The following is a 27,468-nucleotide window of genomic DNA, read 5'->3' as shown; positions in this document are numbered from 1 at the left end:
TCCCTCCCTGTCTGCCTTTGACTCTATCTGTCTATCTATCTATCTATCTATCTATCTATCTATCTCTATCTATCCATCCATCTATCTACACCATATAACCATTCTATTAAGTGTTCTCCCTTTGAAGTAACAACTTAATCTTCATCACTATTTTTATAATCAATGTAAGTGGAATTAATTTATTAATTTCTCCATTTTTTTTCTGTCTTCAGTCTCTCTATTTTATTTCTTACTAGTCCTTTGAGATACATTTTATAAGAGATTTTCATAATACACAAGATTTTTTTTTCAGTTTATGTTTAAACTGTGCCAGTAGAAGAAGGCTTAAAAATAGTTCTACAAAATAATTTTCTCTAACAGAACTATATATGTGGAGAAGAGAGTGAGAGTGATGAGAGTGAGAGAGAAAAAAAGGAGAAGAAAAAAAAGAGGAAGAGGGGAATAATGCAAATTGGAGGTGAGAGGTTAACTAGAGTTGCTTTGGTGTCTTAATTTGGAAATGTATTTTAAAGGCAGAGGGAATTCAGCTGACTCAATGTAAAAATGAAGAAAGATGCTAGAAAAGAGATTCTTAATGAGGATAAATTTCTTTCTCCAAAATAGTGCAGAAGGAAGGGGAAGGTTTAGCTTCAAGGTGTCAGTGTGCATTGTAAGCTAATTACCAAGGCCGCAGTTAGCGCTGACCTGAGGAGGAACTGATGAGGTCCTAGGGGCTTAGGCCACCTGGAGTGTCTCAGGAGTGGACACTCCTCATTCACTCGTTCCCCAGATACATTGACCATCCACTTTCACATGTGAAGCAGCACTGTTCAGCATTTCCCCATTTTTCTCACATGGCTTCAGCACTGGCTCACACAGACCTGACCACGGGCACCTAGACATCTTCCCATTCAATTTTAATTTCCCTTGGCTCATTGTTGTAGCCTGTTGGGATCATCTTGAAGCCCAACTCTGTCATCCAGAGTTCTCCCTTCCAACTTTGTGTCATCTGCTGAGAATCTGAGAAGCACGTGATCCGTATTTTCATTATAAACGCTGCTGCAAATGCTGAGTGGCGCAGCCCTCAGACACAGGGTAGCCTCTACCATTTCCCTCCGCTCCTGACACAGGTTCTCGAACAAGCTGTCTGTCGGTGATATTCTCTTGACTCGGCTGTGTCTCTTCTGCTCTCCCAATGGGAGATCATAAGAGATCTCGTCAAATACTTCAATGACGCCCGAGTGCTCCATGCCCACTTCATTTCTCTCATTAAGCTGGCACACAAATGCAGCGCACTGGCAATGGAATAATAGTTGCAGATCGACAAAATTTGTTTTTAATCACACCGGTGCCAAGGGGCCGTGATTTCTCTTTCCAAGTGCTTATAAAAACAACACCCTTCCTTGACAGCTACCCATCGTTGCATGCGACCAAACGGCGAGCTCCCTGCCACGCAGCTGGAGATTGTCTCTCTTTCCACAAAGCAGACTTACATGTGTCTGTTTCCAAGTCTGGATGTCTTTCTTTCCTTGATTCTGCAGAGATATGCACAGATCATCTATCTCCCTTAGATTAGGGATCAACTTTACACATTTCTCAGTATCTTTTCTTTTGAAAGAGTCTTTTCCTTTTCACTGAGTCCTGCTGTGTGGCATGAAGCGCTGGTGAGACATGAGAATGTTGTGACTTGGCTGTGGGGGGGGGGGAGCAGAGCTGATGCCTCTGGAAAGTGTATGGTCTGGATTGCTGTCTCTTTCCATAGAACTAGTATACTGCTCTATAGACACACCAGTGTGGTCTGGAATAATAATTGCATAGTGTCCCCCTGAGCCAGAGATTTCCACGGAATCAACGCCTAAACAGTTGTTGTTTCATCCCTCCATGCATTCTGTTTATCTCTGACACTACTAACCCCAAGAGGTCTGAGTGAACACCCTACCAGCCACTGAAAATGGACTTACCCACTTGCCCAAACCTGGGTAGTCATGTTCTGGATCAAAAAGGTGCTGGTTTAACTGGAATTCTCGACTGAACTCTGCAGTGTCAGGGGCGTTTTCTAGACATCCATCATCCGCTGCAGACAGAGGTTTTTGAGAAATGGTCAAGGCATCTGTTGTTACTCTAAAAGTTGATTTATCAAAACCATCTAGACACAAAAAGGTCATTGTCTGTTCATATCAGACACCCCAAGTCACGTTCTCTCTGGGATCCAATCCCCCTGGTAGATGGGATGTTCCAGGAGCAAAGACCTGTTGGCTGCTCTCCAAACCCACTTCCCTTTTCTCCTTGGCATATAGCAAGGCTAATTTTCCAGCCTTTCTTTGCAATAATGTGGAGTTGTGTGCCTGAGCCAATATAATGCAGGCAGAAGTGATTATTCCATTTCTCGACCTATCCCAGAAACCTTAGGATGATTCACTCTCCCTAGCCCTACACAATCTGCCTGTATTCATGCTGCCAGTAAGGGTAATAAGGGGCCTCAAGAGTCAAGAGAGCAGAACTACCTACCATTATCATTTCCTTACCTTCCCGTGATAGGTTCAGGTAAATGAAAAACAAGTGTCTATGGTGAAGAACCACTAGAACAAGATCTCTCAGCCTGTAGGACACAACCCCTTTGGGGTTCAAATGCCCCTTTCACAGGGGTAACCTAAGACCATTGGAAAACACAGGTATTTCATTACAGTTCACGACAGCAGCAAACTTGCAGTCATGAAGTAGCAACAAAAGTAAGTTTATGGTTGGGGTCACCACAACATGAGGAACTGTATTAAACAGCCACACACAGAAGCCGAGAACCACTGCTCTAGCAGGTCTCATTTGCTTCCATGTCAAGTGTCTCCTTAAGGGATATGTTTTCTTTCCACATGAGCCCCTCTGTTTCTCTTGGATGACATCTTCAGGAGCCACTCCAGTGCCTTCGGACAGGTCTTTGTGCTGTTTATTATACCATCAGTGGCTTAAGTTTTAGAGTGAGACAAAACAAAGGCTAAGGAGCAAATCCCAGTGCATGTGGGATCTATAGATTCAGCTTTTTAAAGTTAACCTGACTTCTCTAATTCTGTTTATTTACCTATATGATCGCTAGGTATCGCCCTGAAAGTGAGTTTTTAAAACTTCCTGTTCCCAATGTCTTTTAGACAACACCTTTAAAAGGGGAGAACTAGGGGTAGGAGATGCATGTCAGTGGTTGAGTGAGTACCTGGTTATCATTTGTGAAAGCCTGCGTTCAAGTCCCAGCATCATAGCATGAGGTGGAGAAGCAGAGAGAGGGAAACAAAGGCTGTGGAATTTTGTGCAAGGTCAGGGTAGGAAAGAAGGCCCCATTTCAAAGGTCTTGATGCTGTGTGTTACAAAGGGATAATGACCTGTCACAGTCAGTAATGAGAGGAGATCTATTTGCAATTAGCCAGGTTGTCTAGCTCGTAGGACTGATCTGAAGTCTTTAGACATCCAGTGTTGCAGCCCTGGGCACCAGAGGACTAGTGTGAAAGTTATTAGTCTTCCAAACAACTCCCAGTGTGACTCCCCACTTCTCACTGAGCTATTTCTTTTTCTTTTGTGAACTTATAGTTATCTATTTCAAAAAAAACCCTAATAATCCTTAACATTTACTTATATTAAGTATAAAGATGTACGTCGGTACATTAGTGGAGAGTCCTGATGGATAACCTTTGAAGAGATTCATGTAAGTGAAGTTAGTCTTTAAAATCATCTGTATGTTAACATATAAATTTGGGTGGGGAGGCAGAAAACATAAAACTCCTTCGCTGAAACTTTGGAACAAATATTTAAGTTTTGTCTTAAATATGAATGAGTCACCCGTTCACACTTGCCATGGGAGAAGGACCAGTCACACAGAGTGGAACATTATCTTTTTTAAAAATTATTTTAGATGGTTCTCTCTCTCTCTCTCTCTCTTTTATATGTGGGAAAGGAATACCAAGCAGAGTGGTCTGAACGCAGTGGCTTTGCAACCTTTTGGTAACTATTTCTAAGTACCTTTGAGTGGGCTGAGATTGAGCTGTAGAAATGAAGCCTTGCCAGGGACGAGGCTAAGATTTGGGGAGATGAAAATGTGCCCTTGAAGTCACCTTCTGGCCCTGCCGCCATGTTAGATTCTAGAAACTGCACTAATCTGTACAGGGAGATGGGTGACGATTCAGATGGGAGCATGGCGGGGCAGGGGCAAGTCGAGGTTCCATAGTTCAACTGTGCCATGCTGTATCATGCGTGATTCTAAGTATGGTGGTGTCGGTCCTAGTCAAGTGTTGCTAAATTGAGCGAGTGGTTATCAAAAGCAAACCAAAAGTAGATTCAGAGGGAGAGTCCAGCACTAGCACCTCATCTGCCTCTGTCTGCTCTCTCTGGTTCCTCTCCTCTCAGTGTCCTAAGTGCATGCACAGGGCACTATGTCACACTGGTCTTGCTCAGGATAATCTGGAAACAGCACTCTACATTCTTGAAGGCATTGTGTGTGTCATTTTTTTTTTTTAATAGATGAGGAAACAAGCCTAAAGAAGTGATATCATGCTGTGTGGTTAAACCTAGAACTGAGATCTCTTGGCCCACACCCTGGGCCTCCTCCCTTTGTCTTCTAACAGTAGATTGTAAACCTGGGTATGCTCCAAGGCAGGTCACTACACAGATGGCTAGGTCCCAGGTTCATTTTGCCTGATTCAACCAAGCAGCTGCATTTCTAGTTTATGTTTATGCTCTCAGGTTTTGCTGCTGCTGGTGGTCCCAGAACCCACTTTAAGAACCTCTGTGCTACATTCTGTCTTATCACCTTTTCCAGACCCCCGCACTTTGAGCTGATCTTTCTTCTTACCCATCCAAAACCCTACAAGCAAGTCAAAGGTGGCTGATGGGTTTGATGCCAGCCAGTGACTCAGAATTTCCTGTCATCTGGGGCCAGCCTCCCCACAGTGGTTCCATCATATCCAACTCCCATGTTGTTCCACCCAACATGGGAGCTCTGTGCTTCAGGGAAGAGAGAGGCCTCACCCTAAACAAGAAGAGGAACGTTCTTCAGAGAGAGCCCACACTGTAGCTCGGGAGAGAACTTTCAATTACCTTCCGTTACAACCCAAGGCTGTGTTCCTTACCAGTTTTCCCCAGAGGACAGGGATTTGGAGGGTCTGGGTAGCCTTGATCCTCACTGAAGTCCTTCGGAATGTTGTCACCCGTCAGCTCTGCCACTATGTTGGGGATGTTGCCAAAGGGACCCAGGTGCTGAAGACCCTCATGAGCTCCCCCTACAATGGGAGGAAACATCTTTAAATTAGCATCTACTCCGCAGACTATACAGAGGAAGCACTGTGCTGAGTGAGCAAGGGGAACATCTTACATGGTTCCTGCCTTCTTGAGGTTTGGAATTTAGCTGTAGAAATGGACACACAGTACACGTGAATCATTTCCTCATGTGAATTATGCGCGGCACGCACAGAAACGCTAAGACGGCATTATGGCGCTTGGAGAGGAGACAGTTCCATCTGGCTGGCGAGACGGAGGGGTTTCTGGATGCTCACATAGGTGAGCTGGGCTCTGGAAGTTGGGTATGGACTTGGGTGGTAAGGAGGGGACACAAGGAGGCAATTGTCACAGAGGTCTGATAGATGGAAAGAACACAATGGGGGGAAGACTAAAGACAAAACTTACTAACATCCTGCCACCCCATCACAACTGCTCAAAACTGATGACTCCAAATGTTCTCTTCTGGGTTTATTTTTCTGCATAAATCTTCATAGGTGCTGGAGCAGTTGCTCAGTGGTTAAGAGAGCTTGCTGCCCTTCCAGAGGGACCTGAGTCTAGTTCTCTGCAGTCAGCAGTGGCAACTACCTGTAACTCCAGCTCTAGCGATCTGACACCCCCTTGTGGCATTAGTGGGCTCCCACACTCCTGTGCACACACACTCACACAAATACATAAATGGAAGAAACATGTTAAAATATGTAATTATTCTATTGCATATTAAAATCACAGGAATCTTTCCATTTGTCTGCCTGTGCTCCATCTCTGCACTTATGAAGGACAAGGTTGTTTCAGTTCCAATCAGTGAACCACAACACGCTAACTTGTCTTCTAATGTGAGACACTTAGTATTTCCCAATTTATTTTAGGCCCTTAATTTTTTCCATATTTTGGATTAACTTTCTTCAGGATAAGTTCCCAGAAGTAAGTCAACTTACTAGGTCAAAGGCTATAAACTTTTTTTACGGCTCATGATATTGTACTGCCAAATATTTTCCAAAAAGGAGGTACTAATTTAAATATCACCAAAACATGAGAGTTCCACTTTTACAACAGCCTCACTGGCACTGGGTTTCATAAAAATAAAATTTCATATTTTTTCTTGCTCATTTAAATGGATTTGACTGCCAAATCAATTAAATATCTTCCACATGTTTATTTACTGGTTTTCTTTTTTTTTTTTTTTATGGCTTGTCTGTTTATGCTTCCAGAATTGCAATGTTTCTCTTATCAATTTGTACAAACATTTCACTTAATAAAGATATCAGGTCTTTGTCTGTCACATTCTCTGCAACATTTCCCCACATTGTCTGACTTTGAATTCTGGTTGCTATTATAGTATTTTGCTAGCATCAGTTTTTAATATCTGCACAATCCGAGTTGTTTTTAACTCTCCTTTGCAATTTCTCTTTATCTGTCTAGCCTTGTAAAATCATTGCCTCTTCAGGGTTATGACCAAGGTTTGGATATAATTTTTTAGTCTTCTTTAAAAAATAACTCTTTAATCCATTATTTAGTTTAGCATGTTTAAAATAGATAACCTATCATCCCATCTCATTTGTCCGATAACTGTCTGGCCCCGTTTCTTTCATGTGAGCAACAGATTTGTAAGTGCCTCATCCATACACAGACACAACAGGGAATCAGAAGAAGCTCCTGTGAATAGCTTGTTTTACTGTACCTACAGCTGCCTTTTGGCTGTGGACTACTTCAATTGTTGCACGGCTGACATTTTACAAGGTCAAGAGGCTTTCTGTTCCCAGACTTAGAAAGACTTCCTGTTTTTCAACTCTGTAGGGAAGCTGGTGCTCATCCCTCATAGCTACTTTAATCTATGTACAGGGTGCTTACAGATGCCCATAGGGAAGATCTACTCTAAATTAAAGATAGCCTGTTGTGCACAAAACTACAGCCGAATCTGGGGAATACAGCCTTATCCTCTGGGTCCATAGGAAGCATGACCTCCCCTTCTGGACACTTACCCAAGTCCAGCAAAGCTCCCTTGTCCTCAGTGAATACACTGGTTTAGTCTTTTTGGCCAAACTTACTCTTCTTTGGATAGGCACCTAGTTTTCTTTGGGGTTGTAAACATATCCAAGTAGGATCATCATGGGTCGACCTTTGTGTCTTTCTGAGGTGTTTTTCCATCACCGTTTCTCTTATGTTTGATTAAAGTTTAACTCTAAAGAAACAAGCTTACCAGCCTTAGTAGCATTAACCCTCAAATCCAGACACCATCAACATGCTAGGTTACTGTGTGCTTATATTGTATTCCATTGCTCTGCAATTAGAGGAGGTATCTACAAATTATATATTTGGAAAAAAAAAATGGTCCGGGCTGGAGAAATGGCTCAGCGGCTAAGAGCACTGGTAGATCTTCTAGAAGACCCTGGTTTGATTATCAGCACCTACACAATGGCTCACAATCGTCTATAACTCCAGTCCTAGGACATCCAAAACCCTCTTCTAGCCTCCACAGGCAGTGCATGCTCATTACATACAGGCAAAATATCCATATATATAAAATAAAAATAAAGATTAAAAACCTTTTTCTGGGTGCAAGTGATGCATGCCTTTCATCCCAGCACTTGGGAGGCAGAGGCAGGCAGAACTCGGAATCTGAGACCAGCCTGCTCTACAGAGTGAGTTCCAAGACAGTTTGGGCTACATACAGAAACTCTGTCTCGAAAAAAACAACCAACCAACCAACCAACCAACCAAACTATGTGAATATTTAAAATGAGCTAATTTATGTACCTCATAAGCACATGTAGCCAATATTCAACAATATTAACATTCTCATATCATTCGTATTTATTATAATCTATATTAAAATACTGTGCTACATGTCAAAAATCTACAGTGGCTAATAAGTATCAGTCAGCCTCTTACTGCTTACTATTTTCATGTTATCATTCTGATGCTATGTTAGTTGATGTGTCCAGGGGAATAAATTCTTCATTTTAATTCTCTTAGTAATTGGCTTAAAATTCGTAAGTAACACTCAGGTTTTTAATTCCGTTTTTAGCTTGCTACTCTCATTCCACTAATTTGGTCTGCCTTTGTTTTTTTAACTAGATCTTCACGAAGAGCTGTCCAATTCTGACACAGTGGTAGCTACTTTCAGAAGCACTTTGGGGGTACATGCTTGTTTTACCAAATTAACCTCCAAATGGCAAAGGTTAAACCAAAGGATCAGTGCATTTGGTATTGATCTACCCGAAGCTTAGTATAATCCTGGCACTGTAGTCACCACCGCGCTTGTTACGGGGCCTGCTCTCTGCTCTCTGTGTCAATACATGTCTCTGCTTTTGAAAGCACCCTCGAATTAAGCGCCAGGAATTATCTGACTTTGGCTCAGAGGGAACTCATGTCTTCATGCTCCATTAGTAATTAACGAAAGAAGCAAACACAGTTTCCCTTAGGGAAAGCCTGCCAGGGCTCTGTTTACCTCCGTGCACCAGTACCGTTTAAATGAATGTGGCACTTGTTAGGCAGCAACAGATGTTTAGAACCAGGTAAATATATTAGAACACAGGCTCTTTGCAAACCATGCTTACTGACATCCAATCCAGAGGCCCTCCCTGAGGCAGGGACTGGAGGGTGAGGGGACAGGTAGATGTCAAAAGTGCTGTCTTGAGCACATCTGAAAAATAACCTTAAACGTAGTGGCATATGCAATTAAATGCTGTCTTTCTGATTCCTTCTACTGTTTAGAATAGAGCTGTGACAGCACATGCTCAAACAGCCAGGATGCTGTGACACTACAGGTTCTGCTGGCTCCACTTTCCCACGTCTCCTTAACGCTCTGATGTCGACCGAACTTGTTTCAAATTATTTAATCAATTTAAAATATTTCTTGGACACATTCTATGTGTCAACAATTGACCAAGACAAAATACCTAGATTAGGTATTTATATTAGATTAGAGGGTGAGGTGGTTTGAATGCAAAAGGCCCAAGTAGGCTCATGGATTTGAATTCTTGGTCACTTGGGAGTGGCACTATTTGAAAGGGTTAGGTGGTGTGTCCTTGTTGAAGGAAGGAATTCACTGTAGGTGGGTTTTGATGTTATTTTAAATCCAAAGCCAGCCTCAGTGGCTCTCTCTTCCGGTTCCCTGTGTCTGGATGGAGAACTCTCAGCTACATCTCCAACTCCACGTCTGCCTGCATGTCGCCATGCTTCCCGCCATGGTGATAAATTTCATGTGGTTATGGTGTCTCTTCATAGCAATAGAACCCTAAGACAGAGGGTCAGCTGTCAACCAGATTATCGTGGGTGATGTTTTCATTGAGTTCTAGTAGTTAGGGATGCAAAAACAGAACCGACGGGTACAATACAGCCAGTTGTAATGCATGCATCATGCAGCTGGGGAGCGACAGGATGTCACCATTATATACAGAAAATGCAGCCCAGTCCAGGGGCTTAAAGGACTTTCTGCAAGAATCAACACGCCAATAATTTTATTAGTGCCATAGAACACCAAACAGGGAAAGTGTGGTTTCTGTTCTCCAGTTGCTTCTTCAGTTTGCTTGGTTATTCAAAACTCACACAGTAAAACAATGCAGAATACCAAGATATACAGTCCAGTGTGGTTAAGCATGGTCACTCGGGAGTGGCACTATTTGAAAGGATTAGGTGGTATGTCCTCGTTGAAGGCAAAGGCGTCACGGCGTCACTGTGCCATGTAAACTAGAAAGAAATTAAGAAGGCTAAGGTTAAGAATGCTGCTCGGGAGTGAAATGGCAAGGACTGGGATCATGACGACCACACCACAGCTTGAAATGAGGCCTATAGCAATGCACAGGAGAGAGACGAGTCAGAAGTCTGCGGAGCTTGCAAAAGGTAATGAGTGGTCTGGCGGTTGTAGAAAACACCATTGGTGAAACAGGGTCTTTTTAATTGCAGCTTTGAAACTACTTCAGATAATTAATTCTATCCTGTGATGAAGCATTATCTGTGTTCTGCCACCCCTGTGGCACTCTACAAATATCTCTGAAAGAAATAAGAAATATCTAAGTCTTGTCAAATGAGATTTAAGGTCAGTTTTATTTGTGTAAAGTTTATGTAGTAAAATTGGTACCAGGCCACTATTTCCAAAATCTAGGTAATACAGATTCATCTGCAGATTTGTGTATGTGTGTATAATTGCCACAGTAGTGGTGTTTTATTTAGCTGTAACTAATGTAATCTAGGACTTGAGTGGGTGGGCTGAAGGAGTGTGTAAAATAACCAAAGGCCACCTGAGTTGGACTGATCTGCAGTAGAGCCTGTGAGGGTTACTATAGCAGTGATAAAATACCATGACCAAAAGCAACTCAGGGATGAAAGGGCTTATTTGGCTTCTACATCACTGTTTATCATTGAAGGAAGGAAGGACAGGAACTCAAACAGGGCAGGAACCTAGAGGCAGGAGCTGATGCAGAGGCCACAGAGGAGCGCTGCTTACTGGCATGCTCTTCCAGGCTTGCTCAGCCTGCTTTCTTATAGAACCTAGGACCATAGCTCATGGGTAGCCCCCACCCACAATGAGATGAGCCCTCCCACATCAATCACTAATCAAGAAAATGCTTTACAGGGTTATTTACAGCCCAATCTTATGAAGTCATTTTCTCAGTTGAAGTTCGCTCCTCTATAATAACTCTAGCTTATGTCAAGTTGACATAAAACTATGCAGCGGAGTTTTTGGATTTTCACAGTGGCCTGTTCTGGAGCACTCCATTAGGTTCTGACTCTCTTTCAAGCATACCCTACTCTTTCCTACATCCCCTTACCATCCTTTTCCCCCTGATTCTCCTCCTCTGTTGTATACCTTTTCAGAGCTTCTTGGTTTCAGCCTTTCCCTAGATTCAGCTGCATGATCACCTTCAGTTCCCTGCTTTCTAGCCAATGCAGTTATCTGTCTCAATAGAGCAACAATGGCAAGAGATGCCTCCCGAGTCCAGTACCTCCAAATCTCATTGATCTGGAAGGACATTTTCCAGATTAATTAAAAATTGTTTTCAGCATCTAATTCACTTTTGTATTTAAGTTGAGTACCAATAAATCCCAAGCTTCATCTAGCCTTCACCAGGTATAGGTTTTCGGGTGCACCAAATGAATTCTAAGTTTTCATAGAGTGGAACTACAGTATTAGACAGTATTCTGAAGTCTCTTGACTCTCCATGAGCAAAATCCAGAGTGAGGTTTCCAATCACAGTATTTTATCACTCGTCGCTGGAGAAGATGAATCTCCACATAGTATCCAGATGACTGAAGCATCCTTTTTAAGGTCAATATTTGTTTATCTAGTCACTCAAAGAAAACTTGTTTCTGTGAATTTTAGGCAGAGATTTTAAATCATATCTTGGGAATATGGCCTGGCCTCTTTAAAATAATTTTGGACTTACACTGCTAACCTCAGTGACTATGGCGTGACATAGTGTTCTCTGTTATAAAGTACACAATGAGAGAACTCTATTAAACAGTCCCAGCTGCTTTATAAGGTCCTTGTCTCATCCCTTCTTAGAAGCTATTAATCCTATCCATACCACACCCCTTTTGTGATGATTGCATGAATAAAATTAAAGTGGGTTTAGGCAACACAAGTCCCTGTCGATGCTTTTCTTTACATCGATTTATGTCAATGCACATAGGTGTTTTGTCAGATGCAGATTTCCATGCAGTAGGCAAAGGGCGGGTCTACGCTTGTGTAGCTCAGATTTTCCTGTTAATGCTCTTCTCGCTGGGCTTTTGGTGGCAACAGTTAAAACATGTAGCCAAGTTTCTTAGAACAGTGAGTAAACTATGATTAAGTTGGCTCTGAGAGCACTCTTGCTTCCTGGAAGTCAGTGTGCCCAATGTGGCTACTGAGAATATAGTCACTTGAGGTTTGGGGGTAGGGGAGCTGCCACTGCACTGACATCTCTTGGTTTAAAGCTGTGCTCTGGGTAAAGAGACACTCCTTTTCACAACAAAGCACCTCTGGCCTCACTTCCTGTTCCCAGGAGTCCTATAGACTGGGGAAGTAAAGCCTGTCCCTTGCTGTGAAGATCCCATGGTAGCAGAGAGCCTTCAGAGAGCCTTATCTCATTCCACCAAGCCACAAAAGCCTTTCCCAGCTGGACCGTTTGGAACCATCTTCATAGAGACTGATGTTGGTCAGAAACAAGAATAAAATAGACAGGGCCTGGCCTCCCCTCATTCCCTCCATCACTTCCTCTCTTGTGGGTCATGTTATGATTTCAATAGTTTCAATGCTCTTTTCTATCCTGTGGAGATATCTTTTCTATACTGTGAGGTCCATTGGACGAGGGTTACTTCTCTTAAGAGAATGCTAAGAATATGATTTGTTGCCTAAAGCTCTTCAGCAAGTTTTGTAGTCTGCCATTTTGTAATCTGAGGCTCCAGCGTGGTTTTCATTCTGAAAGACATCAGGAACATGCCATGACCGTGTGCGGGTTCCCACTGGATTTTTAAGACTAGCTTCAGCTCTTGAACACCACTGGCAGGATGGCTTGTCAGGACAACTGGGGTCTCCTCTGGGTTCTAGCACCCTGGGGGGGGGGTGGGAAGGCAAATACATCCGTGACCCGGGGCTTGGCTTCCTACTGTGGAGCAAGGTACCAGCAGAAACACTGAGATGGGAAAACCAGCCTCTCTCCCGCAGTTCCTTCGTGTCTGATTGCCGCCTCATGCCAGAAGGCTCAGCGTGTCCAGACGGAACCCTGCCTGGCAGACTTTGCCTCACAATTTGGTAACACCCTGACAAGCTCGCAGCCAGCAGAGTTCCATCAGTGCCCCTCACCCCATGCCGAGGCTGTCTGTGGAGTCATGTAGCTGGGCATCAGTGCTGGGCAATAAAGGAGAATTGTGGCGGGGCAGCCTGGTGCCAAGGAGCTAGTCACCCACCTCATAAAAGGGGAGTTCCGTGAGGAGAGTCTGGCAGGGAGAGAGCATAGACTCTTCAATACCAGCCATTCAGTGAGAGGGAAAGGATCCAGCAGTTTTCACTTATGTTGCCACAAGCTGCAGGCACTAAAAATATACTTCAGTCTTGTCCTGGGTTCCTCCAGTGTCTCCATCCATCACGTAGGAAGCCATCACACGCTTTCTTTCGTCAGTGTCTGGGAGACTGGAGCAACCACAAAACTGTTCTAAAGGGGACCTGGCTTAATCTTCTCCCCCCTCCCCCACTTCAGACTCTTGAGAGAGAGCTGAAGGTGCAAGAGAGACCTTACCTATAGAAATTAAGAGATGATGTGAAGAAAGAAATGGAGGCTCTCAGCTTGCAGCTAGGACAGAGAGAACTGAAGTGGGTAGAAGCATCTGAGCGCTCTCTCTAGAGGCCACAGACCAGGTGGGGAAGAGGTGAGGAGGCTAGACATGGTCTTTATAAAGCATCAGGAAGAACTGAGGAGGGACCATGTCCGAGGAACACTGAGAGTTTACGCAGAAAAGTCTCCTTTGTTCTGAAAGTGTGTGTGTGTCCACCATATGAGTTCATCTAAACACACACACACATGAGAGAGAGAGACAGACAGACAGACAGAGACAGAGAAAGAGAGTGAGGGGGGAAGGAGGAGGAGGGACAAGAGAGATTTCTGCTGAGAGGTAAATGTTCTAACGCTCAGGCATATTTATGACAAGCCACTATATTCTTTAGCTCAGGAGCCATAGACAACAGAACCCCTATTATAGGAAGAACCATCATCAATCCCTGATGTTTAGGATGGGATTCAAGCACACCTGCTACCATACCATGCCATTCCTTAATCTCCCGGTTGGATCTCGGTTTCCTCTGGTCTAACGTGGGAATGATATGCTTGTAGGAGACTCAAATCAGACATTATACCATACGCTCACCTCGGTGCTACGGCTTACTACTCTGCATTTAGTAAATATCAGCTGATTTTTATTACACAGTCATTATCTCCCAACAGCACAATCATTCTACAGACCACAGTCCTGTATTTGAGGGTTTGAACTCAAGACAGTTGGAATATTTTGATGACATCTATGAGTCCTTGCCAGTTAAAACTAGTTAATATTTGAGCTCATTCTACTCATTGTTCACAGAGCAGTTTTTCCCAGACCCACTTACACTCCTCTCCAGGAGCCTGCCCTCTAGTTAAAGGGGACAAAAGATGTCAATGTGGACAGACATCTGATGTAAATGCCCACCTGATAGGGCAGACATAGCAATCAGAGGAAGAGAGATGTGTTTCTCGCGTGAGGAAATGAGCATGCCACCCTTCACTCTTCCACGTGGATGCTGAAGACTCCATCTTCTCAACCTTATTAGTGAAAGATGGACAGGGCTTATGTTGCAATAACTACATTCCTTAGACTCACGACATGTGATCCCAAAGTACACAGCATTTGGTAAATGGGGAAAACAAAGGAATGATTTTTATCTATGCCCATTTGGCTCCTCCTTGAAATGCCTCAGGGCAGGGACTGGCCTAGGCAGTTTGCTTACAGTCCTTGAACCCCCACCCCCAAGTTCAAGCCTGGCCTTTCACAAGTTCAGCCCCTCAAGCTGGCATGGAAAGTTCTGCCTTGGTGAGTCTGACTGACCCATAAGTGAAATTGACCCTTCAGATGTGCTTTGGGTTGAAAAGCAGTTGCTTTCATCCTTTTTTCTTCTCCCTTCTCCTCATACTAGGATCTAAAACATACTAGAACCTAAAACCCTAGGGCTCCTTTGGGACCAGAGGCTACAAGAGTTACTCGTAGGCAGGCAAGCATCAAGGCAGAATTGAGGAGGTGCACTGCATCTGTAGGCCCCCCATCTCCATGTGGTCCCAATTTAGGAGCCCAGGCAACGTTGTTTATTTTAGAAAAGCTTTTTAGTTCACTTTTAAGGTATTTTGCTTAGACACTGCTTGCTTTTCAAAAGAAGAAAATGCCTATTTTTTTTTTCACCAAAGTGTGTTTGTTTTGGCTGTTTACTCAATTGCCAAAGTTCAAATTTTATTCCATAAATTTAATTTTTGTGAAGCCACCATGAGCCCTGCCTCTCTCAATACATACAAAACACGAAGAATAAAACAGAATAATCTGGACATGAAACAGTTTCAAGGAGACCAGAGATCCTGGTAGGTTTGAGAAAAGACATTTTGAATGAGTAATTTGCAGAAGGGCTTCTAGCTCCTTCATTTAACTCTTATTTGTTGTCTGAAATAAAAGATCAACTCATCTAATTATATAGGCCTAGCATACCTTTATACTGAGGCAAAAGGTCCAGTTTTGATGCTTTGAAAACTTTATTCTGATTCCAGTGAAATTATATGACCCACCAGAGTGGAACCCATGTTAAAGTATTGGTAGTCCTGGAAAATAAAATGGCGATTCCATTGTGGACGTGGTTGAATTAGGTGAGGGTGCAGTGTGCCAGAGTCTGCCCGAGTGTGCAAGAATCAGGTCCCACCCCTAGCTGCACTTTGCTTTCTGAAGCTGCACTTACCCACGACATCTTTCGCTCTCGAGGCCTGGGTGTCAGTCCATGATACTGGGTGCTGATTAGTAAGCTGTAACCCACTGCATAATGTATCTGCATCTTAAAAGACTTTTAGGGTGATTTGATGTCAAAGTGCTGATGCACTAACAGGAACTCCAGGACCCCCAGGTCGAGTGCAGTTGTGTCAGGGTCTTGGGTGCAGAGAATGTCCAAAGCCAATTTGAGCTTGGTAGGCATACAGAAATCAGGGTAAGCAGATATCAGAAGCCAAACTAGGAACAGGGAAGGAGTTAGGAAATTCCGAATTGGAGAAGAAGGGTCCATGGTAAAACTTCAACAAATTAAGAAGAGCCACTGAAGCCGCAGGAAATGGAAGTGATGAGACTGGGTAGATCCAAGACTCCCAAGAGAGTGAACATGGCTCTCTGTCCCAGACCCAAAGTTCTTGAATGATCTCTACCCAGGTTCAGCTTTCCAGCCAGCCTGGACTCTTAAAGGGAAACAGACCACAGAGAACACATGGTCAAGACTGGGCAAAAACACGGTGGCATAGAATGGACATGAGAGGGGACAAGGCCTAGCACTGCTGTACCAGGTCCCATCTGTCAGCTACCCTGGGGGTCCCAAGCCCCACACCAGCATTGACTAGGAGGGCACAGCTTGAAAAAAAAAAAAGTAACCATTCCATAATGTCAGCATGCATCCCTGACTCCCAACCCTTGTCTTCAATATAAGACAAGAAACCTCAATCTGGATCGGGTCACGGCAAAGTACTCTAACTTGACCTTCCCAAGTAGTAACAGCATTAGTGAGCAATCTCTTGCTTCCTCTCTCCACCAAAATCTGCTGTAGATAAAGTATCCTCTGTAAATTGCTAACACAAACATCTATTTTGGACAAACAGAACATTCTTTTCTGTTCCTGACTTTTAGCAGATATCACTATAAAAAAAAAATTGGTCCTGAGGAGGGGTGGGGAGTAGAGAGAGCATGTGACGTGTGTGCTGTGGAAAGTGAAGCTTAAAATAAATCCTCCACCAGGCTTTGGTGGTCTCTAGCTTTCCCACCTCCACAAACCTTCCCAGGGTCTTCCTTCTGAACCCATGCAATCTCTGCCTGGCATTAGGTATCAAACAGCAACAGAACAAACAAAATGACTAGGTATTTGTCATTTATCAATTATACATCAGGCACTACAGCTGAAGCTGGAACCCAAAGGCATGTGACAGGAAACACATTTGAAAGGCATCACAAAGGTAAGTGGAGGGTACCTGGGACTTGAGCTAAGGAGGCCCGAAGAGGCGTGGCAGGCAGGACACAGCCAAAAAAGATAGGGGAAACATTGGCTAATCCTTTTGATTTCTCTTTTATGTGCACATGATGGTGGTGATGATTCAAGTTCATGAATAACAGAGGACTCAAGATTGCCAGGAACTTCCCCATCCATCATCCTAAACAAAAACTTTAACTAGGGCTCCTAAGGAGCATCAGCCCTCGACCTGAGGAAGCTTCAGTATTTTGGAACTACCATATGGAGACACCACCAGACGGCAATATAATGTAAACCTCATATGTAACTGAAAATTGTCTGGTAGCAAAAAGAAGCAGGTGAGGCTAAAATTTAGTAATTTATTTTAACCTAGCTCAGTATATCCAAGTTGCTGTTATTTCAACACACAGTCAATCTACAAACTAGAGTTGAGGTGTTTTACATTCTTCTTCCACACTACCTTCAGTGTAGCCTGTGTAGTTTGAACTTAGGAATTTCTCAATACAAATGAAACATGCCTAGGAGCCACATGGGGCTGGCGTGGAATGGACAGGCATGCAGAGAAGGCTGCCCTAGGCTCTGAAGGCAGAGCCTCTGTAGTCTGACAGCTTGGGTTTAAATCTTGGTTCTATCAAACTGGCTGTACGACCTCATGTATAAAATGAGGACACTAAAAATCCCAACATTTTGGGGGCAGCATATGGATAAAATATTATTCCTACGTGTTTTGTATGGATTCTGGCCGATATTAAACATTTACTAAAAGTCAATTGTGGTCATCATTTAAAAAACACACATGACATATTCACATTAAAACCTTACGTGATCCTAAACAAACACACTTGCCTCTTGGAATCCTAAAGCCCTTCTCTATATATAGGTGATAATAACTGGACACTTATTAAATGTCCATGGTGTTGCCCCAGGACTCAGATGCTTGCATCTTATGGGATGTGGCTGTAGTTTTATTTATCACTATTTTGTGTGTTGACATGTGAGCGTGTGCTGTAATGCATGTGTGATGGTCAGAAAACAACCCTGGGGGGGTTGTTTTCTTCTCCCAAATGTATGTGGGCTTCAAACTCAGCTCTCCAGGTGTGCACAGTAATGTGCTTTTTTACCCACTGAGTCTTTTCATGGGTCCATGTGGTTAGCATTTTTTTTTTTAAGGAATACCCCCCCTCACCTCCGGGCTGGAGAGATGGCTCAGCCCTTAAAGGCTAGGCTCACAACCAAAACTATAAGGAATAGCCCTGCCTCAATTCCCCAAGACCAACTAATCTATCATAAGAGTCAAAATCTCTAATGAAAGTGGTTCCATTGCTTTTCTACTGAAAAGTTTATTTAAAGGTTCATACAGGATTTCGGAGGAAAAATAATTAATTATAGCCATGTTTTAAATAGCCTTCTTCTGTTCTGTATCACTATTTTTTTTCCTTAGGATGGATTTTGTTAAAAGTTTGGGGATTAACCGGGAAGCACTCGTGAGGATGTTTGCAACCCGTGATTCAAAACAGGGAGTGATACCCAAGTGATGGGATTGGTTGTGATATCAGAAATGGACAGGCACACCTCAGACCACCAGCTTTGAAGCCCTCCACCCTGTGCTTCCTGGAGGAGATGTGAACTGTTGTAAACTTCCTGGAAGAGTTTAGAACTGTTGTTTTAAAGCCCCTCTGTGGGAAAAGGTTCCAGAGGCTCGTTTCCAAAGAACACTGAAACTGCCATCCAAGCTGGTGATTCCGAGATGCCGTGACACACAGTCCCTTGTCATTTCTCCCTGCCATCCAATGGAGTTCTGAAGGAAGGAAAACAGTACTGTGTTTACCTAACAGGACTGGGTGTCACAGCTACGACTGTGCCCTTCTTCACAGAAACTCAGCAAAACCCACACTCAACAATGAAAATGAGTGAAGCAGATAGAATGGCATTTATTCAACTAACCAAGTTCTTCTGAGCCCAGAATGATCTCTAACTCCAAGTTGTGTAATTCAGAGAGTGGCAGAAACAGGCCTAAAACAAAGGGAAAAAAATGTCTAATGCTAATGTTATTAGACAGAATGAATGAAGGTGTTGCTTTCCAGAATGAGAACAAATTTTGTGGGTGTTGGCCTAGAGTACTGGGATGTTCACTTGTCCTATAGTTTCGGGGACATCAGGCACACTTTAGGGAAAGGCCACCCTGGTCATACATGTTCCAACTGTTTACTTCAGGACTATGATGTGGATTTAAGGGACTTGGCTGGTGGGACATGACATAAACATAATTTCGTTTACATTTTGAAAATATTTTTCATCCCCTAACACTTAAAGAGCTTTAGTCATGCCTGTATCTAACTCTCCTTCGAACAAAACATTTATAAGAAAAGTAGTGGCTATGAAAGATTCTCTGAGAACAAACTGAAGACCTGAATAGTTGGGGAGAAACTGGCCTCTGTCTCCACCCTGGGCATCAGTACCCCCACATCCCGAGTAAGGCCGCACTTTCCTGATCTCTCAGCTCTTTGGTATTCATCACATAGAACAGGCGTTCAGTCCATGTATGTTTCCAGGATGGTCTTTATTTCACAAGAGCAGAGAGTTATAAAATGTTTCTCAGTATTCCAGGTGTCATTTATGTAAACAAAAGGTCTACCCTGCTTCACAAAGTCCTGGCAGCAGACCGACAGTGAAGCAAAATGAGACCCCTCATTTGCATGGACCGCTCCCAAAAATAGCTGCTGCAACTGCAGCTATTATAATTGTGTGTATGGCTGTTTTGCATGCATGTATGGCTATGCAACTTGTGCATGCCTGATGCCTGTGGAGGCCAGAAGAGAGCACTGGGTGCCCTGAAACTGGGAATCCCTCTTAGAGACAGCTGTCCGATGCCATGTGGGTGCTGGGAATCCATCTTTGGTCATTTGCATAGCAGCCAGTGCTTTTAACCACTGAGGCATCTCTTCCAGCCCTTTTGAAATTACTACAAGTTTGTATTGTTTTTTCTTAACTTGGGTTTCCAAGTTTCACAAGTTTCAGGCCTCACCAAACTTGACTCTGTTCTGGGTTGTTCCTGAAGCCATCTATGAAAACCATCATGATTTCTTCAGATGCCAGTATTTCAGCCCCTACTCATTCAGCACAAATACAAATTTTACAAATCTATTAGATCTGTAGCCCTGGATAAATGAGCCTAGAGTCCACTCAGTTCTAAAAAGTCAAAGTGATTGGAACTGAGTCTTCTGATCCCAAGGGAGGGATTTGGGAAAGGGTGGACAAAGGAAGAAAAGAGCAAGCAAAGCCATGACTCCCAGATCCACTGTTGACCTTCCATCGACAGATGCCATATCATCGCCTTCAGCAAAGAACTTCCCTTCTGCAGACTCAATTGACTATGGAATGAGGTGGGTGGACAGGAAGTTCCCAAATGTCCCCTCTTGTGCCTTGATGCTGTCACATGCACCAGTTTCCTTCAGTATGTTACTTCTCACTGGATAACACAACAGCCCCAGGCACCAGTCAGTGGACTATTCTGGTGAGCTTCAGGCATCAGATTAAGCATTCTTTCCGCTATGCTATGCTTAGATGCTTGCCAGCCGAACAGTAAATAAGGCTGATGTCATTGGTCTGATGGTCTTCAGAAATGTCCTGTTGTCAGGCTGAGTCAAGGATGACCATTTGATGGGAAGCAGTATTAGAGTCTGCTCAGGGACAGGGGGACCGAAGCTGGAGCTGCCAAGTTGCAGGGATAGGGTCTGTTTCTCTCATGCCTCCACTTGAAACCTGTTTTTTGGTTTTGTTTTGTTTTGTTTGTTTGTTTTTTTTCAATCTCCACAGCTTGACCTTGCCACTACTGCCAGCTTCTTGGTCATCAGTGGGGTCATGTGAGTTATTAATAAACAACATCCCTAGGTACCCAGAGCACCAAACCCAAGCTCCTGGGAGGCCTGGGATCCAGAAATCTTCCATCTTAGCATTCCCAGCTAACCACTAAAGAGCCATCACGTATGTACAGAGAGTACTGTTTCCAGACAATCTGGAAGTGCTCATGTCTCCTGTCAGGAAGTCAGGTAGGGCAGTGCTCCTTAGTTATTGGGAAAGGGGAGAGTGAGGTTGGAGAAAGGACAGGGATGAGGGAATACGAAGGCGATACGTTTTCTTTCTAAGATGACAAAAATATTCTAAAATGGATGGTTGTGACACAGCTATACTGAAACCCACGAGACTGTGTAGTTTATTAGGACACTGTATACTCTAGAAAATATTTCCTCACAGCTGTTACCTGTTTTAAACAAAACCGAAAAAGGAAGGCCCTGATCTTCTGTCCCGGAACACACACGCATGCATCAGGCCCATTCATGATCACTGTCGGGCTTGTTACAAACTACATAGGACCAGTGGTGTCCTATATAGGCAAAGAGCTCCCAAGCTTTACCCATCTTATGACCACTTTCCAATTAATAGCCTCCTACTTGGCAGTTATCATTCCCTTCCGAGTCAATGGCACCACCTGGTGGTCGTTACAAAATTCTGTCTCCTCTCCCAGATCTTCACCCCAGTACCCCTCTACTTAAACTAAAAAGCTTAATTTTTGTTTGCTAAAAGTCTGAATGTGAAAACAAGGCACTTTCAGATTCAGGGTCAGGAACCTGATCAATTGAGCTATCTAAGCTTTCTGAAATAATTTTATTTTCATTTTATGTATGTCGGTGTGAGGATGTCAGATTCTCTGGAACTGGAGTTACAGTTGTGAGCTCTCATATGGTTGCCGGGAATTGAATCCAGGATGTCTAGAAGAGCAGCCAGTGCTCTTAACCACTGAGCCATCTCTCCGCCCCCCCCCCCCAAAATATGAAATGTTTCACAAATTTATATGTCATCCATGCCAATCTTCGCTGTATCATTCCAATTTTTGTATATGTGTTGCCAAAGGGAGCACAGCAGACCAACAGAGTCAACAAATCTTGGCCTGGGGGAGGCTGCAGAGACTGATTCATCAACATGAGACCATGGAGACCTAGATGCCCTGCTCAGATGTAGCCCATGGGCAGCTCAGTCTCCATGTGGGTCCCCTTATAAGGGGAACAGGGATTATCTCTGACATGAACTTGGTTGCCTGCTCTTTGATCACTTCCCCCTGGTGGGGCAGCCTTGCCAGACCACAAAGGAAGATTCAGACAGTTCTGACGAGGCTTGATAGGCTAGGGTTAGATGGTAGGGAAGGAGGGCTTCCCCTTTCTGTGGTATGTTGAAGGGGCTAGGGGGGAAGAGGTAGGGACATGGGACTGAAAGGAGACAAGGGGGTCTACAATAAGGATATAAAGTGAATAAAATAAATACATAAACAAATAAGGGACTGCAAAAAGAAAAAAGAAAACACAAGGCACACCACGCAGGCAATATGGAAGTTACAGCTGATGAAGAAGGAATGCATTTTGTAACAATTCAGAGAATAAGGAAAACAAATGTATGCAACACATGGAAGGAAAGCTGTTCGAGTTTGTAGATCATGAAACAAATACTAATTAAAACGGTAAGATGCCAGTTTTACCTGTCAAAGGGTTTTTATAAAAGTGCTCATAAAGAACAAATGGAAAAAACTGCCTCTGAAGAGAGGAGAGAGGAAGATAGGAAGGAAGAAGACAGAGGGAGAGACAGACCCTACAGATATTGGTTAAACAGTTGAGAGCAATCTGATAGTAACTAGGAAATAGAACCTAAAGATACACAGAGTTTGGTCAAATTATTCTGTTCTCAGGAATATCCATCCTAGAAAATGTATCAGGAATATACATAAAGGGCCACGTGACTATATATTCAGTGAGGAAACATTTATTAAGATGATAAATTGGAAAAAAATTCTAAATGCCCACCGTTGAGGAATGTTTGCACTGTGTATATCCATGTAATAGGATATAATGCAGTTACTAAAAATAATGACACTGACTTGATAGTATATAAAACAATATTTTGCTGCAATATTACTACAATCCACAGATAAACAGTATTTATGAAAGCTAGAGAGGCGGCTCAGTGGCTAAGAGCATTTACTGCTCTTATGCAAGGACCTGCGTTTAGTTCCCAGAACTCACATCACGGAGCTCACAACCCCCTGTAATGAGGGATCTGATCTGATCCGTCTTCTGGCCTCTGCACTCACGTGCACATAGCTCCCCCCATCCTGGCTCCCACCCCCACACAGATAATTTTAAAACCTTTATTTGAAGTGTTATTTTTAAGACTACCCATTAAGAGGAAATTACCAAACTAAAAACACGCCCCCACATATGCACATAAATAAATAAACCAAAATGATGCTAAAAATGGAAACGTCTAAGTGGGGAGACTGTGAACAGTCTTTATTATTTTTGTCTTAATTATTCACAATGGCTTTTATTACTTTTATGATTAAAAAAAAGGTTTAAACATAATTACTGAGTCCTTAAAGTTACTCCCTAAATTTTGTTGTGAATTTGCAGGGATAAGAAAAAGACAGAAAGGGAAAAGAAGAAAGGAAAGGGAAGAGGATATACATACATACATACATACATACACACATATATATGTACATACATGTGTATAAATGTATAGATACACACAGCTTCTGGAGCAGTAAATTTCAACAGAAGTTTTAAAAATACATTATTATTTTTTCATAATTTATTCACTTTATATCTCAATTATAGCCCCCTCCCTCGTCTCATCCTAGTCCCACCCTCCCTTCTTTTCTTTCCCTCTCCCCCTTCTCTAGTCCTCAGAAAGCGGACTCCCTGATCATCTGAACCTAGCCTACCAAGTCTCATGATGATTGCCTGAATCCTCTTCCTCTGTGACCTGGCAAGGCTGTCCCAACAGGGGGAAGTGATCAGAGAGCAGGCAACAGAGTTCATGTCAGAGACAGCCCCTGCTCCCCTTACCAAGGGACCCACTTGGATACTGAGCTGCTTATGGGCTACATCTGAGCAGGGCATCTAGGTCCTCTCCATGCATGGTTCTTGGTTGGTGCATCAGTCTTTGCAAGGCCCCCTGGGCCCAGATTTATTGGTTTTGTTGGTCTTCTTGTGGAGCTCCTGTTCCCTCTGGGTCCTTCTATCCCAAACTCTTCCTTAAGACTCCCTGTGCTATGCCCAAAGTGTAGCTGTGAGTCGCAGCCAAACTTTGATCCCCTGCTGGGTGGAGTCTTTCAGAGGGCATCTGTGGTAGGCTCCCATCCGTTCCCTCTCTTCAACCACTTCGGTAGCTATTCTATTTGCCCTTCTGAATGAGACTTAAACATCCTCCCTGGGGTCCTCCTTGTTACTTAGCATCTTTAGGTCTGTGGGTTATCCTGTATTATATAGCTTATCTTACACCCATCAGAATGGCTAAGATCAAAAACTCAAGTGACAGCATATGTTGGTAAGGACGTGAAAAAAAGGGAACACTACTCCACTGCTGGTGGGAGTGCAAACTTGTATAACCACTTTAAAAATCAGCCTGGCTTTTTCTTAGAAAACTAAGAAGAGTGCTGCCTCAAGGCCCAGCACTATTCCTATACCATTCCTAGGTATAACCCAAAAGATGCTCCACCCTACAACCACATTTGCTCAACTCTGTTCATAGCAACTTTATTTGTAATAGCCAGAATCTGGAAACAACCTAGATGCCCCTCAACTGAAAGAATGGATAAAGAAATTGTGGTACATCTACACAATGGAATACTACTCAGCAATTAAAAACAAGGAAATCATGAAATTTGCAGGCAAATGGATGGAACTAGAAAAGATCATCCTGAGTGAGGTATCCCAGAACCAGAAAGACACATGGTATATACTCCACAGAAACCTGCAAGGAACATTTAAAATGTTTTCAGTTGTCCCACTGGGGAAAATCTACTGACCTGTAGAGGCTAGGGATGCAGGCTATCCATCAATAAGAAATTTTGCAGCCTGGGCGTCAACAACACTGTTGAGGGTGCAAATTCTGCTATAGATTCAAACATAAGTGACCTAAATCTAGATCCTATGCTCTTGAGCTGTCCATTCTTGGCACACTGCTTACCCACCTCTATTGTAAGCCAGAACCATCCACACAGGAGTTAGGAGGACAAAATTGTAATATATAAAGTACTGGGCAACAGCAGACACAAAATGGGGATTATCTCTTCTACTAGAGCATTAATTTTCCTTTGGCTAAGCATTTTACACATCTCTTTTTACCCTCTTCATGGAGTCACTATCCATTTCAAGTATTTAAAAACATAAACATTTATTTTTATGTGTAGAAATGTTTTGTCCACATATATGTATGCATGTGTGTGCCCAGTACCTGTGGAGGACAGAAGAGGGCATCAGGTCCCCTGGTCTGAAGTTAGAGATGGTGCTGATCACCATAGGGGTCCTGGGAACTGAACCCTGGTCCACTGAAGGAGCAGTTAGTTCTCTTAACCGCTGAGCCACCCCTCCAGCTTCACTCACTGAAGTCAGATGAGTGCTATCATACTTCCTCCAGATTTTAAAGCTTTAGTATTTGGTAGGAATGATGAAAAGTAATTTATCGTTCTACCCTACCATCTAGCAAGAACTCAGAGACATACATTCTGAATACAGGGAGCATTACAAGAAAAAGACCGGCCTCCTGCCCTACAAGATGTGTGCCCCATGACCAGAAGGCTGTGGAGTATCTGCGAGGCGTGAGGGCACCAGAGGACGTGAACAGTAGTATCACATATTCATCTCCCATCAGCCATAAAAGCTGCATGTAATGGCTTTTTTAATATGAGCTCTACGGATCTGCCCTAGACATGAAACATATTCTATTGAGAGCAGAGCTCAAAATCTGCTCCCCCAGTCCTACTGATTCCTCATCAGAGCAGCACTTCTGCTGCTAAGCAACAGAGCAGTGCATCCTCTGCCAGAGAGATGCCTCTCAGCCCCTCACACATGCCGCCTCCCTGAGGATGAGGGGGGTCATCTGACCAGCCTCACACAGCATAGGTATCCTGAGGCAGGGGCAGAAGGCCTGAACAGTGCAAGTAAGCTTCAGGAGGAAAATGACTAGATACTGACAATTTACTGTAGCCATAGCTCCCGATCTGGCCAGCTGGGAGTGAGCTGACCACTCCCTGCCTCCAGGCACATCTTGCTGGTCCATGGCCCAGACCCCAAGGCACCAAAACTCTGCCTGTAAAAAAAGCCAGGCTCCAGTGTGCTGTAGTTAAATGAGAACTGATGCCAACAGTCCTGTTCACTGACCACACATTAAAAGAAAAAGCCTTACAGTATTCGTGCAATGGATCATTTTCTGTCAGAAAAACCGCTCGTTCCCCCCTTTCTTTGTAAACACTTTTAGACAATAGCACCTGCATCGTTGCCGTGTTTTCACACACTTCAGTGACCAAGAGCTATTCGGTGTCTGGACAGACTCAACAAGCGGCCCCTCCCACCATCTGCTGAAGGCCTGGAAACATGGAAAGAAGGGAAGAGACAAGAGACAGGCTGGTTGGATTCAGGAGACAGGCACGCTCCGTGGTTTAGAGCAAAGGAATTCTTCCCAGCAGGCCCATCCATCCCTGCCGCCTGTGGGGGAAAACCTTAGTCATTCACGGTTATGCAGTGCAAGGAGGCCTGCTGAGCTGTCCCACTAGGAGGGTGGCATTAGGAAGGTCCCCTGAGCCTTCCACTGCAGGGCAGGCCAGCAGCCTAGACTGGCTGTCCCCTCTGCCTCACGCAAAGAAAAATTAGGATAGTTTCCTGGGGAGAATGATTACCAGTCCTGGCATCTCCTCCTGGGTAAGAACCTCAGCATAGTCCTCTCAATCCCTAGGTACGTGTCAGATTTCTGCCCTGTGGGTTGAATGCTCCTCCCCCATCTGTGGACTGAGGATAGAATATTAGAAAAAAAAAATTACAAAAAGGTCTGTGCTTGCCCCTCCAGAGGTTTGTAATCAAAAGTATTTGACCCTGTATGAGTAACACTCATAAATACCAAGCTGAAGAGACACCAGGATCGGAAGAGACTCCGTCTTCCGTTATTCCAGTGGTGCTGGTGAGCTCTGCGCATGGGACTTGACCAACACAAACAGAAATGGGTGAACCGTCCACCCAGCCAACACCACTGAGGGGATATCTGGATTGTGTGGATGCCTTCTTGTCTGCAAGGAGAGGCACCAAGGGGCAAGTACAAGATGAGCCATGGGAAAGGCAGGAGTTATCCTGTGTGGGCTTAGGGGCTGGGCATTGTAGAGCATCTGCCTCGTTTACTGATTGTTCTGACATCAACAGCCCTGTTGACAGCCTCAAATGTGCTCAGTCTTTCTTTCCTGCCATCCGACCCCATAACCATCTTGAATTTGACACAATGGCCAAAGAGAATTTTTTTTTCTTTACTTCTACTCAAACCCAAGTCGCCAGGTCATACACCCTCAGAGAAACACAGCTCCAGTATGATGACAATGAGTCCAGTGGCAGCGTCCCTGGTTCAATGCCCTGTCTCCAACAGAACCATGTCTGTAATAATCCACATACAGGGCTCTCTGCTTCTAGCCCAGCATGCTACAGACATGCACT

At 43.7% G+C, this 27,468-nt stretch overlaps 1 protein-coding gene and 1 pseudogene across 2 annotated transcripts in view; both read right to left on the bottom strand.

Annotated features, from left to right (window-relative positions):
• The window catches only part of Scg5 (secretogranin V), a 48,340-nt gene that overhangs the window by 9,378 nt on the left and 11,494 nt on the right, over positions 1-27,468 (bottom strand). For both annotated transcript variants that reach the window (XM_021649473.2, XM_060371899.1), the window contains exons 3-4: positions 5,088-5,237; positions 1,941-2,053 (exon numbers count right to left, since the gene is read on the bottom strand). In XM_021649473.2, the coding sequence (XP_021505148.1) occupies positions 1,941-2,053; positions 5,088-5,237 (263 nt within the window). The remainder of the gene's footprint in view (positions 1-1,940; positions 2,054-5,087; positions 5,238-27,468) is intronic.
• Positions 21,767-21,860, bottom strand: LOC132649125 (U6 spliceosomal RNA; annotated as a pseudogene).

Source organism: Meriones unguiculatus, chromosome 18 (assembly GCF_030254825.1).
Source record: "Meriones unguiculatus strain TT.TT164.6M chromosome 18, Bangor_MerUng_6.1, whole genome shotgun sequence".
Taxonomy (NCBI): Eukaryota; Metazoa; Chordata; class Mammalia; order Rodentia; family Muridae; genus Meriones; species Meriones unguiculatus.
This window is presented reverse-complemented; position numbering and strand designations above follow the sequence as displayed.